This window comes from Filicampus tigris, chromosome 6 (genome assembly GCF_054856515.1).
Source record: "Filicampus tigris isolate MCC_2025a chromosome 6, RoL_Ftig_1.0, whole genome shotgun sequence".
NCBI classification, from domain to species: Eukaryota; Metazoa; Chordata; class Actinopteri; order Syngnathiformes; family Syngnathidae; genus Filicampus; species Filicampus tigris.
In genome coordinates this window covers 5,588,611-5,608,418 of record NC_141222.1, presented here as the reverse complement: position 1 = coordinate 5,608,418, position 19,808 = coordinate 5,588,611, and the positions used below count along the sequence as shown (strand labels likewise).

The 19,808-nt window shown below is 40.1% G+C and overlaps 1 protein-coding gene across 5 annotated transcripts in view; it reads left to right on the top strand.

Moving 5' to 3' along the window:
* sorcs1 (sortilin-related VPS10 domain containing receptor 1) overlaps positions 1 to 19,808 on the top strand; it is a 196,163-nt gene that overhangs the window by 106,113 nt on the left and 70,242 nt on the right. For 3 of the 5 annotated variants that reach the window (XR_015087120.1, XM_086033398.1, XM_086033400.1), the window contains exons 3-4: positions 496 to 595; positions 9,367 to 9,525. Coding sequence is in view for 4 of the 5 variants with exons in the window: in XM_086033398.1 (XP_085889524.1) it covers positions 496 to 595; positions 9,367 to 9,525 (259 nt within the window). In the remaining variant the exon portion in view is untranslated. The remainder of the gene's footprint in view (positions 1 to 495; positions 596 to 9,366; positions 9,526 to 19,808) is intronic. The other 2 variants (XM_086033399.1, XM_086033401.1) reach the window with 1 other exon arrangement.

Below are 19,808 nucleotides of genomic sequence, written 5' to 3'. Positions count from 1 at the left end.
TAATACTTGGTACTCACTAAGATAAAGTGTCATGACTTGCAACATGCATAATCTAGTTTTTGTTTAGTTTCCAAATTGTTGGATTCAAGCCCATTCTCATTTGTTATTTTCCCTGTACTTTGTGTCATGAATGTCAGATAAAGAACACAAATATATACATTAGAAGCCTTTTCGAGCTGTACACAAACCACATGCATGTCTTCTTTTTTTTTTTTTTTTGCGCTACCATTATTATTTCTCAGAATTTTGGTAACATTAATTCAAATTTCTAATGGAGGACATATTGTGTCTATAATAATGAACCAGAGAACGTCAGTATTGTGGCCATTATGATGTGGTCACTGCACTCCTGTGGGAGATCCTGTTGATGTGTTCGGCTCAATAGGGACTTAATTATATCAGTGCCTTAACCCATGTCCTACCCCTATCAAGAGGACTTTTAATTGTAACAAGTCTTTTTCAAATGTTCATCAGACCTTTCTGATCAAATTTCAGGTCAACTGACTATGGAGCAACATACCAGAAACTGAATGACAAAGTTGGAGCAAAGACAATACTGAGTTATTTGTACGTGAGCCCAAACAACAAAAGAAAGGTAACACTACTCTTTTATTATAAACTTTACTGAAATACTGTAACTATATTCTATAATATCAAGCAATGTTGTTATTTTTTGGCCAGCATCATGACCTCTTGCAGAGAGGGTTCTGGTCTGCACTGGACACCCCATGAATTCAATGGCCCAGAATGTCAGAGATAAGACAAAAAGTACTGATATTATGTACTTGAGTAAAAGTACAATTACTTATATAAGAAATGACTTTGGTAAAAGTAAAAGTACTCATTCAATTAATTACTCAAGTAAAACTGAAAAAGTACAGTCTGAAATGCACGTTGTGAGTAAAAGCAAAAAGTACTTTTCCCAGATGTTTCCTCCTCATGTAATACAATTTGAAGGTTATTAAATTTGAAAGGTCGTCACTTAGCACCCTTTAAACTGAGTTGATTGGTTTTTAGTTCTCAAACTTCAAAATGTCAAGGTCGTCTCGAGAGCAAATGGAACCAAATGGTCTACCACGCTAATACACAATATTATGCTAAACTAACGTCATTAACCTAGGCCAATCCAACAAAAGGGTAATCATTTAGCTTTACCTCTACATGTTTTCTCATATCGGACGGGGAATCTTTGTAGGCGACAAGCTCGTGAACGTTAGGTTTACACAAGACATAATGCATTTGCCAAGAAGTGTTCGTCGACACACTCCACATATTCTATCATTTTACTTCTTCTCACCTTCCAATTAACTTATATTCTGTAGCGGGTAGCATAGCATCTTCTTGGGAGAAGTCATAGCTTGAGATAAAGCCAATCACAAGCTGGGATGTCCGGGACCACGTGTAACCCCTCATATGATTGGCGGAGCCATGAACATTGGTCTAATTTATTTTTTAATCATCATACATCATATAAAACAAAAGTAACTATTGTCTTTTGAAAATGTATCGAGTAAAAAGTACAAATACTGGTGTTAAAATGTAACGGATAAAAGTAAAAAGTATTCTAAAAAATAAATACTTCGTGAATTACAAAGTATTGGAAAAAACTACTCAAGTACAGTAACGAAGTATTTGTACTTCGGTACTTCCCATCTCTTCTAAAAGTGTCGACCAAAAATCAGTTGTGCCTGTGCTCCTACCAATTGGCTTTTAAAACTGACTCTTTCCCCACTCAAAATTCCATATTGCAAGGATGAGTCACTCGGAACATGACCACTCCACAACATTGCCCACCACCTACACAGGACCACTTGCACATGAATAGTGTATTTAATGGCCTCTAAATTCTCCTGCTATCTTGTTTGATAACATTTAAGTGTAGGTGGTCATCTTAGCTTCTGAACTTGATTCATTTTAGTGTATGATTGTATGGAAAATAGTTGTCATTTTGAGCAAAATGATGCTCGATGCAGAACGGAAAACCTGACAAAGCGTATGTAGGAAATAAACTCTGAATCTGTTTCCATCCTTGGGTTCCAGTGATCAGCCAGCCATTGCTGCAAAGGATTTTATTCAAGTAACAAAAATGGATTGTATAAACACTATGGAAATACCATTGCAATCAAAATTGTTCCACTGTAACTGTAAATCACATATGTTTAAAATGTTTTAAATAGTTTTCAATGAACCAACAATACAAATCCAATTTAAATAGTGCCACACAACTGTCAAACCTGCATGTTTGACCGTTGGGCAAAAATGACTTGCGTTTTTAAGTTCCATGACCACTATGAGGTGGGGGTGTAAATTTGACAAAATGGTGCCCAAAAATCCTCTAAAGCAGGGGTCAACAAGTCAGGTCCTCAAGGGCACCTATCCTGCATGTTTTCCATCGCTCCCTGCTGCAACACACCTGTTTCAAACGATCTGTATCGTTATCAGGCTTCTGAAAAGCCGATCATTTTAATCAGGTGCGTTGCAGCTGGGAGAGATGGAAAACATGCAGGATAGGTGCCCTTGAGGACCGGACTTGGTGACCCCTGTGTCAGGTTTATTGTGAAGGAGGACCCAAATGCAGGAGGCAAAAATTGTGTGCAATATAAAGTATTTAATGTAAGACAAAAGGCAAACAAGGTGCTGGGATAATATTAAACCAACAAAAAGGTCGAAGACCCAAATAACAAGGAACAAAACAACTAAACAAACACTAGGACTATGACAAGACTTACAGAGACAGGATAGAACAGACGAACCAATATGGGCTGAAAGAAAGCGGGGAACTTAATACAGACAAGTTGACGATACAACGAGGAACACCTGGACAAGACACAGAGGGTAGGAGTGAGCTATTGGCTAACACCAGGGACCGGGATGACAAGCACAGGTGGACTCAATTTAACGAGAGACAGACAAGGAACACAAGGAAAAACATACAACTACAGTCAAAAACCAAACTCAAAACACAGACCATGACAGTACCCCCCACTGAAAGGACGGATCCCAGACGTCCCTAGAAACAAAAACAAAAAAAACAAAAAAAAACAAAAGAGAGGGCGGGCGGGACCACAGTCCAAGAAACAAAGGCCGTCGCGTCAGGCGGTCGTCCCGGAGGCCTGAAAAGCGGCAGCAGGGCACTCGCCGACGGAACTGGAACGGAAGGTGGCCGCTGCGCTGGCGCCGCCGGAACGGGAACGGAAGAGGGCCGCAGGACGCGCGCCGCCGGAACGGAGGGCGGGCTCCGCCGGGATGGGAACGGAGGGCAGCCGCAGGCCGGGCTCCGCCGGGACGGGAACGGAGGGCGGCCGCAGGCCGGGCGCCGCCGGGACGGGAACGGAGGGCGGCCGCAGGCCGGGCGCCGCTGGGATGGGAACGGAGGGCGGCCGCAGGCCGGGCGCGTCGCCGGGACAGGAACGGAGGGCGGCCGCAGGCCGGGCGCCGCTGGGACGGGAATGGAGGGCGGCCGCAGGCCGGGCGCGTCGCCGGGACAGGAACGGAGGGCGGCCGCAGGCCGGGCGCCGCTGGGACAGGAATGGAGGGCGGCCGCAGGCCGGGCGCGTCGCCGGGACAGGAACGGAGGGCGGCCGCAGCCCTCCTTACCATTGAAACAATTGTATTGTTTTACTTTTGTATGAACCAAAAAATAATAGTGCATGGAGTAAGTGCACCCCCTAGTGCTGAGCATGGAGATGAAAATGCCCACTCACGAACAAAATAAATTGCCCAAAACAGAAGTTCATGGATATTCCCTTGCTTCCTTTACAAGATTGTAAAATGCCTGCTATGCTTCCATGTGGTTTGTCAAATGGAATATTACTAATATGACAGGTTGGGGATAAAATCATTGTTGAAGCCATAATGTTCATTATGCAACTGTTAAAGACATATCAAGCTTTGCAAGATACATTCTCACATCACGGACACACTGCCATGGTATATGTGTTAATGTAGAAAGCACAATATAAAAGGCAAGCGTGGAAGTTTCAAAGCCCATCAAAATAAATAGACAAATTAGACTTTTGCTTCTTAAAGAAAAATTTGGCAATGAAAATCGGAAAAAAAATACTACTACTTTGCAACATGATATGAAGCGGGCCGTAACTATGAATTTGCATACGCCTCCAAACACTCTCAATGCCTTGGCTGCACCTAGAAATGTCCACAAAGGTTATGAACAGAATTGGTGACAAAGGGCAGGCTTGGCGGATTCCAACTCTAACCGGAAACAAATCTGATTTACTGCCAGCAATGCGGACCAAACTCTGACACCGGTCGTACAGAGACTGAACAGCCTATATCAAGGAGTACTCCCGAAGCAGCAGCCACAGAACCCCCCAAGGGACAATATCAAATGGCTTCTCCAAGTCCACAAAACATATGTAGACTCGTTGAGCAAACTTCAATATACCCTCAAGGACAAAACCACACTGCTCCTCCTGAATCCAAGGTTCGGCTTCCCAATGAACTCTACTCTACAGTACCCTTGAATACAATAGATGTTACCAGGGAGGCTGAGGATTGTGATCCCCTGGAATTGGAACACACCCTCCGCACCCTAGTGTTAAAAAGGGGGACCAGACCTCAGTCTGCCAATCCAGAGGCACTGTCCATGCGATGTTGCAGAGATGTGCAAACAACAACAGCCCCACAACATCCAGAGGCTTTAGGATTTCTGGGCGAATCTCATCCACCCTTGGGGCCCTGCCACCGAGGAGCTTTTCAACCACCTAGATAACCTCAACCCTAGAGATAGGAGTTTCCACCTCAGAGATACCAGACTCTACTTCCTCATGGGATTGTCTCAAGTCGAGGTCAGCAGTGCCTCATATACACAGTGTTGATGGCCCCATGGTTGCAGGCCCAACTACGATGCCCCATCTCCAGGCTTGGCTCCACAGGGTGTGCTTGGTAACCCACGTCCAGGCAAGGGAAAACAATATCCATTTTTGTCAATCATCATAGGGGAGCTATGAACCGTACTTTGTCTGATCCCTCACATAGGACTTGTTTACCATGGACAACCCGTGAGGGGCATAAAGCCCCCGGCAACTTATCTCCTAGGATCATTGGGAGATACAAACCCCTCCGCCACGACGGTGATTGCTCATGGAGAAGGGACTATAATCACATGGACTTAATTAAAATTGGATTACAGTACAAATTGACAAGTCCTAGCAACGTTTCACTGTAGTTTCAACATCCCGGACAAGATAGAACGACAAGTGGAATCTCCAGAGATTGCTGACGGGTCTGGCAGGCGCCATAGACAGAGGCGGGAACGTAACCAAAGCGGGGCTGCTAGAAGCAGCCGTTCAAGCCTCTGTTGCCAAACCTTTACTTCTCCTACGCCAGATCCATAATACAAAAAATGAATGGTCTGGAACAACATCTAGCGGGAAATCGCTATGTTTGGTACCCAAAGTGGTTTTGGGGTTAGATTTTGTCATGATGTTGTTATGGCAGCAGACTACAGCAGTATTTAGTTGTTCATATTCTTGTACTGTTTTGTATTATCATGCCATGCCATGTTTAGCTACTTGATGCACTGACCCATTTAATTTGTCCAACACCAAGACATTGGGGGGCGACAGTTAGCAAGTGGCACGATAATCTCATCACAGCCAAGACTTGTTGGTGTAAGATTGAAGCTTACCTGTATGGAGCAGAGAGCATATTGTCAAAACCCCTTTTCTTTGTGTGTCAGTGAAAAAACAAAACAACACACATTTGTTATCACAGCAACTCTTTCTGCCTGTTGAGTACCTACACTATTCTGTATTTGACTTTTCACACACAAGTGGATGCCAAGATAAAGTATTGAGTGGAGTTGCTGTCTGTGACCATTGCCATCAAGTCAATTTGGTATCAAGTAGCCCACTGGATGACACTCCAAGTTGTAAGCAGTGACTAAAACATGATTTGCTCCTCCTTTAAATAAACACAGGTATTTCCTCCACATGCCGATGGATTACCACATTTATCTGATCCAGATTCTACAACTGGGAACATTTGTTTTTAATGTGAATCAGTTAGTTACGGTATGTACTATGTAAAGAACATAGAGTACAATACACTACATGTGGCACGGCTCCAGGAATTTCTCTCTCCCAGGGCTAAATGGGGCTTGACCGATACATAAGGAGGATGAGAATTTTTTCTAAATATATGCTAGAGAGGCTTAACTGGGGCTATGGAGATTTCTAACCATGCTTTAGCACCCCCTAGTCCCGGTGTAGCGCCATCCCTGCACTCCATACAGTAGTTTGCAAAATGAGAAAGGAACCCAATTAAACGTAAAGGCAGGAGCTAAGTTTCTCAAGTCTGGAAGGGGTCTGCGTGAGCTAAAATGTCAGGCAGTGTTCAATTAGCCTTGACAGTAAATGCCTCACATCAAAAGAGCTGTGTTTGTTTCATCCACTGGATCAAACATCTGGTAGCACCTCACCGATGCAGCAAAAAAAAAAAAGGTTTAAACTGCAACTGCTTTTGCTTTGATGTGCTAGATTTACAGGAGCACAGAATGGCAGAGTTAGCTGGTGTTTAATGAATATTCAGTGCATCAAGTAGCCATAGTCTTATTTATGATGCATTGTCAAAAAGAAAAAAAAAACTTTGAGGTCGGCTGTTCCACATGAATACACAGATGCCAGTGTTAGGAGTACAGGTAACCAATTGCTAATTCTGCAACCTTCATTTTATGTATTTTACTAACATTCAATATCATTCAATTTATCTAGTGGATGTATAGAATTAGTAGTTAATTTGAGTTGTCTTTGTATTTATACTGTACATTGCTTTTATTGACAAAGGCAGTTATTGCCCTTCATCTGTCAAGACTTTCAGGTGCAATGTTTATTTACGTTTTTCATTTGTTTAAAAAATAAAAATAAGAACAGAGACGTATACTTGTGTATTGAAGTAACATCACAAAACTTTACGACATATAATCAAACTAAATACATGCAAAATTAATGTACTAGTAAGTGCTGTGTACAACTTAGTACAACCGCCAGTAGCTCGACAAGTTCCCAAGTATTAAGTTCATTTTGTCTTCCTTGTTATCTATACTTTGATTGATTTGTTTATAACAGACAATAGTGATTTTTTTGGGTCGTTTAATTACCTGACATGTACCGGCGTGTTACTTCCGCCTTCATCAGAGTGAAGCGATGACGCTGTTTGAAGTGAACGACGGGAGCTGGCTTCCCACCAATCAGGAGCCGGCTCCCTTTGAGACGCCGTTTTTCTCTTGAAGGCGCGCGTGATTGGTCAAAATGCGTTGTGTCGTCTCTGTGTCTGCACTGATTAGTGTGCTGAGAAGAGGAACAGGGATGGCAGCTGCCTTCATCAGAGTGATGATGAAGGCGGAAGTAACACGCATGTCAGGTAATAAAACGACCAAAAAATCACTTGTGTCTGTTGTAAACAAATCAATTAAAGTATAAGTTCCCAAGACGTGCAAGACATTTTTGTGCATTGGGGGCTGATGATCATTTACAAAAGAGGGAGGAGGGAAACTTTCAAATAAGATGCTCCATGAAATGAAACCAGCTGTAACAAATACGAAAATTCTTACTGCAAGTGTCATACAGGAAGTCGCACACACAGTATGTGTCCTCACCCGGATCCAAAAGGGTGGGTTGCAGCTGACTGTTGCCCAAGAGGAATATGAGGTGTCCACACCAAGCATCTCATCCAGCAACCATGGGTCAACGTAAAAGGAATAGAGGCCAGCAAAGGGAAGACAGTGACAATTTTGACAGAGAGCTGATGGAGATACTTAGTAGGGAGCATGATACGGAGGACCTTTTTTTTTTTTTTTTTTTTTTTTTTTTACTGAGCTTGACTCCTCACCTCCATGAACCGCACAGAGAAAAGAGGAGTCCGAATTCAATTCCTGCAAGTAGTCTCCGATGTTGAATTTTCAACATTAGTTTTCTACTTCTATTAAGCTCATGTGAATCATGATTCGTCAAATGTATTTATATGTACAGATATGCTCCTGATACATAAGAGTGTGTCTATTCATTGACTTGATGTTTTTCTTGTATTACTGTCAAACCCTCAATTCGCAGGGGATGGGGACTAGGCTGGCCTGTCAATGTGAAAATCTGTGTGTAATTTCAATTAAATGGGGGGGTGTAAACCCAGAGAAATATTCCAAAATCACCGATATATATTCAGTTTCAATAAAAAAATGGAGGAAACATGGGAATAACACCCCAAATTATTTTAAAATATTTTGTTAAAAATGTCATCAAAATTTAAAACAAAAATCCATGGGAGTAGAATCACGGGTATACGGGGGTCAACTGTATTTGAAATCCCAAAAAGGAAACAGGAAAGCAATGTTTGTGGATTACTAAACCAAATGTTGGCTCTTGGAGCCTTTTCTAGAGCAGCAGAGGAAGATGTTTTCGCTCAGAAAGTCAGGTGAGCGTTTCCTGCTCGGGGCACCTCACTAACAGCAACACTTCAATGAACCCCCTTCTACAACTCCAACTACTGGAAGACACAAGAAGGACACCGTTCTTACTTTCATTGAACATAACTGTATACATTTCCAACAAAAATACTGTTAACACTACAAGAGAAGTCATTTTGACTGTTTTCAAACGTTGATGTGTTGTTACTTTGCATATATACCGTATTTTCCGGACTATAAGTCGATCCGGAGTACAAGTCGCACCAGCCATTAAAAGAAATTTAATTTTCAAAAGTAAGTATCTTTTTTTCCTGATAATATCTTCTTGATAATATTGTTGCTCAGTAAGCCCCCTACCCCCCAGCCCCCTTCATAATCACGTAGGGTAACCACAGTAAGACCAGACCCACCGCAAACTTGTGAGGTAACTACAGTAAAAAAACACACACACACTTTAGCTGAGATCATACCTATGTACACAAAAACGAAAATTTATGAGTCGAAAAATAATAAACTTAGTTATTGTGAGATAACTCCGTGCTATTGTTGCTCGGAGACCCAGCGCCCCAAACCCGCCCACCGAAAACGTGAGGCAAACACGGTAAAAACACACCCACCGTAAACTCGTGGGTTGACTACGGTACAAAAAAAAATCACACACACACTTTAGCTGAGATCGTACCTATGTACACAAAAAAAAACATTTATGAGTCAAAAAATAAGAAACTAAGTTATCGTGAGATAACGCCATGCTATTGTTGCGCGGAACCAAAAATACGGCCCATCGTAAACCCAGAAGAGTTGGAAGAAGTGGTTGGGGAGAGGGGAGTCTCGACTTCCCAGCTACAGCTGCTGCCCCGGCGACCCGTCCAATCATAAGCAGTAAAAAATGGATGTATACCTTCAGTTTTAAAAATATGTGCGATATCTCATTCTTTCCAAAGATTATGCTCTTAACGGATACTGAAGTGGAGAACAGTCTTCTGATCAGTTCTGATGAAGGAGCAACATACCAGAAGTACCGGCTGAACTTCTATATCCTCAGCCTGCTCTTCCATCCCGAGCAAGAGGATTGGATTCTGGCCTATAGTCACGATCAAAAGGTAAGGGAATTGGTTCATGCTTGTCTGACTTCTTCAACAAGAAAATTGCTAATCTTTCACTCAGACTACACTGTAAGAAAAACACTGTTGTTTTTACGGAAAAAAAAAAAATGCAGCTGTGGTTGCCAGAACAATATTGTTAAAAATACAACAGAGTAAAACACATTACAGAACAACCTGCAAATTTTCCAGTTTAAAACAGTGCAAAAATGTACTTGCTAAAATGGTCAATTCAACATAAATATTCAGCCAAATTAGCACAAATATGTCTTTATTAAGACCATTTTTCCTGTAAAATTTACATACAGCGATTGCTCATCTTACATCTAATTCAATTCAATATCACTGAAAAACATCAGACAAAAGGCATTATTAAACAGTGAAATCGGCATTATCAGTTCTGGGAATGATGGTGTTTTAGTATAGCAGCGTTACTAACCGCATTCACTTTTAAGTAGCACGGTATTTTAACTAATTACATATGCTATCGGTAAAACGCCTTTGAGGTTACCGCTACTGATGATGTAATGTGCCGCGTTAGGACGTAGTATCGCATTGTAAGCTATCCTGCCACACTTGAATATTACATTTGTTTTTACAATTATTCAGTATAACAAAAACTTTGCCTTTACACTGTAATGCATATATCAACATGGCAGGGAGGTCATTGTTTGTTGTGCAATTCTCAGTTATGGTTTTAAAAAATGGAATGCATACGTGTCCAGAATTTTGCTCATCATATTCCTGGTGGAAGTGGGAACAAACTTAAATTAAAAAGGAGTGTTTAGAATTGTGGCAAATTCATATACTTGTGTGTCAGGGTGCTTTTTAGATATGAATTGGATGAATAAGCCACCAATGTCAGTATGCAAAGTGGTGTCAGTGACAATCACTCTGATTTGCTGTCAGCCAGGAAAGTCAAATCAGTGCATGAAATACAGTACAATTCAAGTTAATGGCAAAGACATAGGCTGGTTCTAGATATCTGTGCTTTAAACAACCAGAGCAGGGGTCTTCAATCCTGTTCCTCTAGAGCTGGTGTTCTACCTGTTTTCCATCTCTCCCTGCTGCGACACACCTGATTCAAATGATCAGATAATCAGCAAGGTCTGCAGAAGCTGGATAACAATCCTGATCATTTGAATCAGGTGTGTCTTGCAGCAGGTATAGAGGAAAAACAGGCAGGATGCCGGCCCTCGAGGAACAAGATTGAAGACCCCTGCACTACACCATCAGCGACTATGTATCACAGTATGGTGCTGCTTATTTTAAGCACACACTATAGCTATAAACTAAACACTAAGGTTACCTGTTAAAATAATATTAGTGCCAAATCCTGTCACAGAAGTATTTCAGTGCAGTTAATCTAGTACTATTAAAATTGACTTATTTCATTAACCTTGGACCTATTAGCCCCTTCTCCACCAACAAGCCCAGGAACAAAAGTTCCTGGTAATATAAGTTCCTGGTAACAAAGGTTCCTGTGGCCCAGGTTGTTTGCGTCTCCACAGCATCAAATAGTTCTTGGTAATTATGCAAATGAGACTGATGACACATCAGTGAGAGGTGTTATGTTACTTCCCTACTCATTGCTGACACCCTACATCAGTGGTGTCAAGGTCAAATGGACGGAAGGACAAATAAAAAAATTGCGACAAGCCGAGGGCCGGACTGATAAAATGTTCATTGAAAATTTTCAAAATGTCCAGATTGTATCGGGTCCTTCGCGCCTGCTGATGATGTCACGCTTTATAATTCTGTAATATATTACTTTGCCTCTATGTTTGTCAACCCCCTGGCTGTTGTGTTTTTATCTTTGGTGTTACTAAATAAAAAATAAAATAAAGTACATTACTGCTACTTTTGCGAGGCAGCTCGTACGTCACTTTCGTTTGCGTTTCTCCTGCCAAACTGGAAACAATTTTCTGGTTGACTCGGGCTGCAAGATTGTATGACCTGTACATAATTTGAAGAAAAACGGAGAGGATCATATGATTGGTATGATGTCTCCAGCTGATTCTATTTTAGTTTGGCAAGGTATGAATGTGTGTGCCCCTGTCAGAAAACAGAGGCCTGTATTCCACTTGAAACGTCTATTTATTGTGGTCTGCAACAACACAGACAAAGAATAAGATAGCAACATCATCCAATGCATATCCATTTGTTAACAATATTCCTAAACATTACAATTCACTGTATTAAGAAATCAAAACAGCCATACAATAAACATTCACACGTTTCATCACTAGAATAGTTATCATACTAGCCGAAATAACTAACTAGTGGTCATCAACGTGACATCACTCACGAGAACATATCTAGGCTATTACGTACAGCAGTTACCTGACACGAACATGACTTATCAAACATTTAACATTTACACACAACAACAAATGTGGTGAAACACGGGCAATCTGCAACTACTGAGTTTGCTGGCAAGACCAAACTACTAGCTGTGTCGAAGGGAGAAAAAAAGAAAATAAATGTCACTCGCTATCAACACTTAGCGCTCGAGGAGCATTCAATGCCTGCTCACAGTGTGGGACATCCCCGAATTACATCCAAACTCAATGAATTTATCAAATGCCAACAATTACTAATAATAAAACAACGTGAGATTTCTAACATGAAGTATTTCTTAATAAAGTGTGCTTTACTCCAAATAACTTTTCACCACGATCCTATTCTGAAAGCCACGAAAAGTGACGTGAAGTCTTCAGTCGGCTCGTAGACGACTGAAGGACAATCCTCGCAAAAGTAGCGGTAATGTTCCTTATAACAGCAGCCAGGGGGTGGCAAACATAGATGCAAGATGTTATCTGTGTTGTGGTCGAATTTGTGTCTTGCCAAGTTGTTTTGTTTCTGAGGTTAATGAATGCATCATGCAGCTGGATGGGAGGACATACGAGCGAGAGTAGCGGAGGACTAACAGGAGAGCCGTTGCTCTTTTTTGACTGAACGGTTGTCGTACTGTATTGGCGTCGGCTGCGGCCCACAGTAGCCGGTTGGACTAATAAAAACTTGATAATTAAACTACGTCTGTGTTCTTGAAAGACGCGACAATATATTTTAAAGCGTCATTGGCACGCGCGAAGCACCCGATCACATCTGCTACCCACACCGGCTTGCTGCGGGCCGGATCTAATAATCAAGCAATATCATCCCAGGGGCCGTAGAAAACCTTCTCGTGGGCTGGATGTGGCCCGCGGGCCTTGACCTTGACATATGTGCCCTACATCAACATCATTGCAGGTAGAGAATAATTAAGTGACCTTTAAAGCTAGCATATTAATAATATAGAATTTATATTGGTTAACTTTAAAATATACAATCAATATTAAAGTGTGTCAACATGAAAATCAGAGTGAAAGTATTGTTGCTTAATGCTTATGTAAACTTACCTTTTTATTCACTCTTTATCTAGATAAAGCGGTTGAAAACTATTCTCATTTGCAATGTCATCCAGGCCCCAAACAGTCTTTGAGGCAATGATTTACAGACATATTTATTTACCGGTATATATATATATTTTTTAATATAATACACATAAAAGCTGAACCTATTTGTAGCCTGTCATTGAAATGAATATGTACGTAAGAGCTGTACGTATAGCCTGTGCATATATCATGTTGTTTTTATATATATTTAGGTTGATTTCCTCTATAAGATAATGCCCCTGCAACTCAACACCAGAGTGTGGAAGAAAATGGATGTTGGAAAAACAAAACTTGCTTTATTGGAACTGAACTACTTGTCTTTATTGAACACAATATATGGCAACTGTGCAATGACAATAAAGATTGTGATTCAGATTCACATATCACATTAGGGCAGATGTAGCTTTTTACCATTAGTTTCCGGGACTCTAGGAATGCTGGTTTGGATATACTGCAGATTTACATGATTATTTATTGAGGTGTGAGGATTACTGTATATAATCATTGTAAAATGTCAAAATACTGTATAGTCATTTTAAGAAGTGTTGGATGTTATTAATATGGCATACATTGTGTTCCAAATGGCTCAATGTCTATTTCATTCTTATGTTTATATGCCCTATCCCCCAATAAAACTGAATTTGTAGTATACCGTAAAATGTGTCATTGCCCCCACCTGTGACAAACATGCATTGCCAAGCAGATCAGATAGTGGATGGATGGATGAAAATGTTTATTTATTTTTACTTTCAACTACTGTCAGGTTCACACCAAATGAGAAACAACGCACACAATGAGAAATGAAGACACTCGACACAAATATTGTCTTTTTTCTTGCAAGGAGAGCGCAGGGAAGTACAGTTCCTAAAACCCTCTGCCTGGCTCCTGCGCCTCCTCTCTTTTTATTTTTCTTAGGAGTCCCTGATTACAAAGGTGTTCCAGCTCTAAGGGAAAGGGGAGCAAAAGCAGCTGGAACACTATGAATTTGTTTTGTCTATGTGTGTGTGTGAGCCATTAACATAAATATGTGGAAGCAAAGCACATCAAGCAAGTTGGGCCTGGATATGGAAAAAGCTAAAGCTAAACCCACAAGCTAATAAAGCTAACAAGCCTAATAATAATCTGGCACATGAATCATAATATACATTATTATTCTTACATTCCCTCCCTTTTTTTATATAATATAAAGCTAACAAGCCTGATTATGAAAAATCTAACACATGAATAATAATATAGATTAACATTCTTACATTCCCCCCTGTTATTATAGTATATAAAACTAAACCTACTAAGCCTAGCAAGCCTAACCATGAAAAAACACCCGAACGTACGGGAAAAAATACACATTCACATGATTACCACAAGGGTATTGTGAGAGTCCAACCGTTTATTCACAAGTAATGGCAGCAAGCATGTCCAAATTTACTCCTCGAGCCAAATTTTGCTCTATGTTGATGATGTTCTTTTAGCGTCACCAGATGAGGAAACCTCAGACACATTAGCTCTACTGCATCATTTAGCCGAAGAGGGACACAAAGTAAGCAAGTTGGGCCTAGATATGGAAAAAGCTAAAGCTAAACCCACGAGCTAATGAAGCTAACAAGCCTAATAATAATCTAACACATGAATCATAATATACATTATTATTCTTACATTCTCCCCCCTTTTTTTTTATAGCACAATTATGAAAAATCCAACACATGAATAATAACATGCATTATTATTCTTACAACTACTTTATTTCATTTGTCACACTGCCTTTGTAGAGTCAGAAGCACAACAGCAGCAATGTGCTTTATTCTTTTATTTTTTTGATTATTGTATTCTCAAATAAACTTACCACTGACCTATCAGCACCACACTTTCTGTTTCTAAATGATTGTACTGTATATTGGTCTTTTGTCCGCTTATTGCCATGATCCATAATGTAGACCTATTGCTCAACAGGCTCATTGATAAGCATTTCCATTCTGAGGTGCTTTGGCGGTAATGTGGTGTGGAACCTGCAGCACACAGGTAGATTGTGACTTATAAAATGAGAGAGAGAGAGAGAGAAAAAAAGATTGTGTTCAGGTACACGCTTACCCTCCCATTTGTAAATAAGGCTCCAGAATAATGTACTTTTCAGTGTTATGGTTGTGAAAATAGTTTATTGTGATTTTAGTGATGCAAATTGGTTAGCACTGTTGCCTTGGGTTTGAATCTCGACTCAAGCTCATGATAACTATGCTGATGAATGCTCTTTTGTTGAATGCCACAAAGGACGGAGTGTTATCTGTGGTAATTAGTATCTGTTGGTGCAGTTAACCACGTTTGCAGGTGAATTTCTAAATATATCTATCTATATCTATATCTATATCTATATCTATATCTATATCTATCTATATATATATATATATATATATATATATATATATATATATATATATATATATATATATATATATATATATATATATATATATATATATATATATTTACAAACACTTCATCATAAAGAAGAAACTAAAAGGAGGATAAATAATTACTGGTTAATGAGGTCCACAGTACAACCTTTGAAGTTGCCTTTAGCCTAATGGATGTGACCAATAAAAATGTTGTGTCACCAAAAACTATTTCTCATTAGTGATTAGATAATGGTAAATTAATTAACTGGAGTATATACACTCACGTTTGGCCAGGTCAATGACTCAGTGCCACCCAAAAACTGCTTCCCTTTCAATGTCCTCACCCCTTTTTGGCAGTGATGGTGCATTTGTTGATTGAGGGATACACTCAGATTGTGAGGTTGTACAACTCTCACCCTCCCTTCTACTCCACCTCATGCTCTCTGTCATGTCGCTGTCAATTGCTTGACTACCCAGTTTTTCTTTCTGTAAAAATAATTAGCCAAAGTGATTTCCGACCCACCCAGCCTCTCAGCCTTCTTGCTTGAATCTTCTTAATCCAGCTTTGCATTTCTGTAATGACAAACCTATCACTTGAGCTACATAAATGGATACAAATTATTGGTATGTTGAAGAAAGACAAACCCACACTGGTCACTGAAATAACTTGAAACTAACAAAAGTCATGCTAAATGCTATTAAATTTCACAGATGTTCAATAGAATTTTGATTTTTAAATGCAAGGGCTAATCTTTATTAACTCATTCAATGCCGAACCGTCTTAATACGTCTGCATCGTCCTTGTCCGTGAGTGCCGAACCGTATTGTTTTTTGTAATAAAGGACTTGGCACAGCTCCAATGAGTTTCAAGGCTTTAGGGATGATTTTAGTATGATAAATCATCACAAGGGGCGACACGGTGGTCGAATGGTTAGCACGTCCGCCTCACAGTTCAGAGGTCGTGGGGTCGGTCCCGGCTCCGGCCTCCCTGTGTGGAGTTTGCATGTTCTCCCTGTGCCTGCGTGGGTTTTCTCCGGGTACTCCGGTTTCCTCCTACATTCCAAAAACATGCATGGTAAGTTGATTGGACTCTCTAAATTGCCCCTAGGTGTGATTGTGAGTGCAGATGTTTGTCTCTGTGTGCCCTGCGATTGGCTGCCAACCAATTTAGGGTGTCCCCCGCCTACTGCCCAAAGACAGCTGGGATAGGCTCCAGCACGCCCCGCGACCCTTGTGAGGATAAGCGGTATCGATAATGAATGGATGGATGAAATCACCACAAGATGGTAGGAGTGGCCAGATATCCAGAGGTCCACCCATGAGACAGCCCACTTTCTATATTCAGCGCTTGAGTGTGTGTGTATGCTCTACGGCGACGCCATGTGACGAGGTGGCTTTTGGAAGCACTTTCGCTCTACAACAGAACATTTTCAATCAAAGTAAGGTCACATGCGTGCGATCATGGTGACCGCCGTACCTTAGTAAAAGTCCCCCACAAAACATTGTGTGTCGGAGAGAAGTGTAGGCCCCTTTTAGAGGTGTCAATGTGAATACGCACAGTGCAGTGATTATCTTGCAACAAATTTATTTTGCGATAAAAACACAATTTTCTGTGCTATTTATGATGTAATAAAGCATTGTTTAGATATTTGTGGTATCACAAATACAAAAAAAAATCAGCTTCAAAGTGAATGTTCAAAGTAAAATAGTCATCTCCGGATGACTATTTTCAAGAAACTTACCAATGTTCAACTGCTATTTAATATAGTATGGTAAAGGATAGAAACATACTTTTTTTTAGAGAGGGTTCAAGCTTTCTTTTGGTAGTTTATATAGATACAGAACTCAATATTCTGTAGACCTTCAAAAATGATTCAAAATGGTCAAAAATGGCTGGCACCGGCGCTTCTCATTTGAGAACATTGTCTGGCGCTGAACGAGTTAACATATTAAAGTATTAGTATGTAATACTGTATATAGTATTAAACACATTAACATTAAATGTATTGGTATGCTGCTCTTTGGAAATAATTTGCACATTGAATGAACTATAGGACATCTAAAAGACTGTTAAATGCTTGTCAGTCAAATGTGAGTGTGTAAATAAAAGTGTACATCATAAGAAGCCAATAAACAAATCAATAAAATGTTTGCCCTTAAAAGTATATTTATAGTTATATATAGTATAGTATATATATAGTTTATTTGTTCAACATCCCTGCACTGAAATCCTTTATCCATGAATTGGCCCAGACCCTTAATGTAGCTCATACATAATCATTACCAAAAGTTGTCACCCATCTCGTTTGGACTGTTAGTGGACTAAACATACATGGAATGTTGTTGGTATTTTGGACTATGTCCAGCTAGCAAGGATTCAGTCCCAGCCATCATGCTGTCAACTCCTCTCAAGCCCAGGAAATGGGTCAATTGAGGAAAGGGTACAAATATAAATTATTTTGATTTGAATAATAAAATGATATGTTAAATTAGGGCAGTTTTTCTAACACTTACGATAAGGCAACAAAAAAGCTTCCCCTAGTCATTTGTTAATCACATGTGTAGCTAAAGTTTAGAAACTCGCTAGCGGGTTTCCAACAACAACAAGACCGAGTTAGTAAAAAAAAAAAAATCTGTCACCCATAAATGAATAGTTGTATACACATTACGCATGGTTGCTGATGCTTTCAATAGAAAAACGATCCTTACAAATTGAGCTATGTTTTATAAATCATTACATTCCAGCTGTAAGCTGTAAAATAAACAAATTTGTCCATGCTTCTTCATGGAATACCACTGCTTTAGTTAAAAATAAAAAAAAAACACTTTTGAAAGTGTTTCACTCTGACAAAGTTGCTGATCTTAGCAGACTGGATAAAGTATCAAATCAATGTTGATTCATCCAAACTTTTAACCAATTTAGCAACACACAATAACAATCAAAAGATCTTCTAGTGGGCTTGCATAGAACATATTATTGAAAAAAATATGTTTGGGTAGACTTCCTTTTTAAATGCCAGTTTTCAAAAACCTTCACATCATTAGGTAAGGTTGACAGCTGTCACAGAAAGACCATTTTCACTCTGGTGGAGTGCTTAATTTGCTTGACTTCTGCAGGCAGTGAGGGTTTTGTTCATACGCAATGGCGTTGTGTATGGTAATTGTTCTCATTAGGGTTGTGGTTCAGCCTGAGTCTATCCCAGCTGACTTTGTCAGAGACCGGTCGCTATTCATTAGCAGGGCACAAAACAATCATTCTGACTGATTCACACCTATGGATAATTTAGAGAAGGGGCCACCAACCTTTTTGAAACTGAGAGGTACTTATCGGGTACTGATTGATATGAAGGGTTACCAGTTTGAAACACATTTTTGAAATAACAAGTGTCCTCAAATTACCTTCAATGTTATGTTATTATTGATAATTATATTAATTGTGAAGGAACTGATGATGTTAATGTTTCCTCAGAATAATTAGGGAACATGTAAAATACAGCGGTGGCACGGTGGTCGACTGGTTAGCACGTCCGCCTCACAGTTCAGAGGTCGTGGGTAAGATCCCGGCCATGGCCTCCCCCTGTGGGGTTTGCATGTTTTCCCCGTGCCTGCGTGGGTTTTCCCCGGGTACTCCGGTTTCCTCCCACAATCAAAAAACATGCGTGGTAAGTTGATTGGACCCTCTAAATTGCCCTTAGGTGTGATTGTGTGTGCGGATGTTTGTCTCTTTTTTTACATGTTATGGACCAAACCAGTAACTGAATCTTAATTTATTTATGTTTTGCATTATATGCTTTGTCAATTTGGAGTCATGTCCTGTTTTTGAGTAAAGGGATGGAAATCAAAACGTGTTTTCTTTTTTATCCGATTCATCGATAAATTGACAAAGCAATCAACGGATTAATCTATTTCAACATCATTAGAACCGTTAGTTGCGCCCTAATTAATATGCCACACTATTTGTATGAATCTCAAAGTGTTTACATTTTCAAATGCTCACTTATATTGTACAACATTCCAAGGAAATCACAATATCCCATCACTGGTGAGCTAATGCGAGCTACTCATGTGGTCTTTGGGGGCACTACGTTGGACCCTATTTCGGGTCTCCAACTAACCTAACATGTATGTTTTGGAATTTGGGAGGACGCTGGATTACCCAGAGAGAATTCATGTAACGCCACACTAGAAGTCGAGTCGAGATTCAAACCCAGAACTTTGAAGCAGGCTTACTTATTTGTTTCTTGTTTTTCTTTTTGGCACTGACAAGTGTCAACCATATTCATATATTCCCATAGGAGAACTCTGATTAACATATTAACCAAATGTGATCTGCATCGCCCAGCCTGGAATTTGTATGTACGACTTTCTTTTTTAAAAAGCTAATAGTTGCTAAAGTCACAAAAATACTTGTGCAAGGTACAAAGCAGGCAAGATATTTGTTTTTTGGGGCCCCCCACCC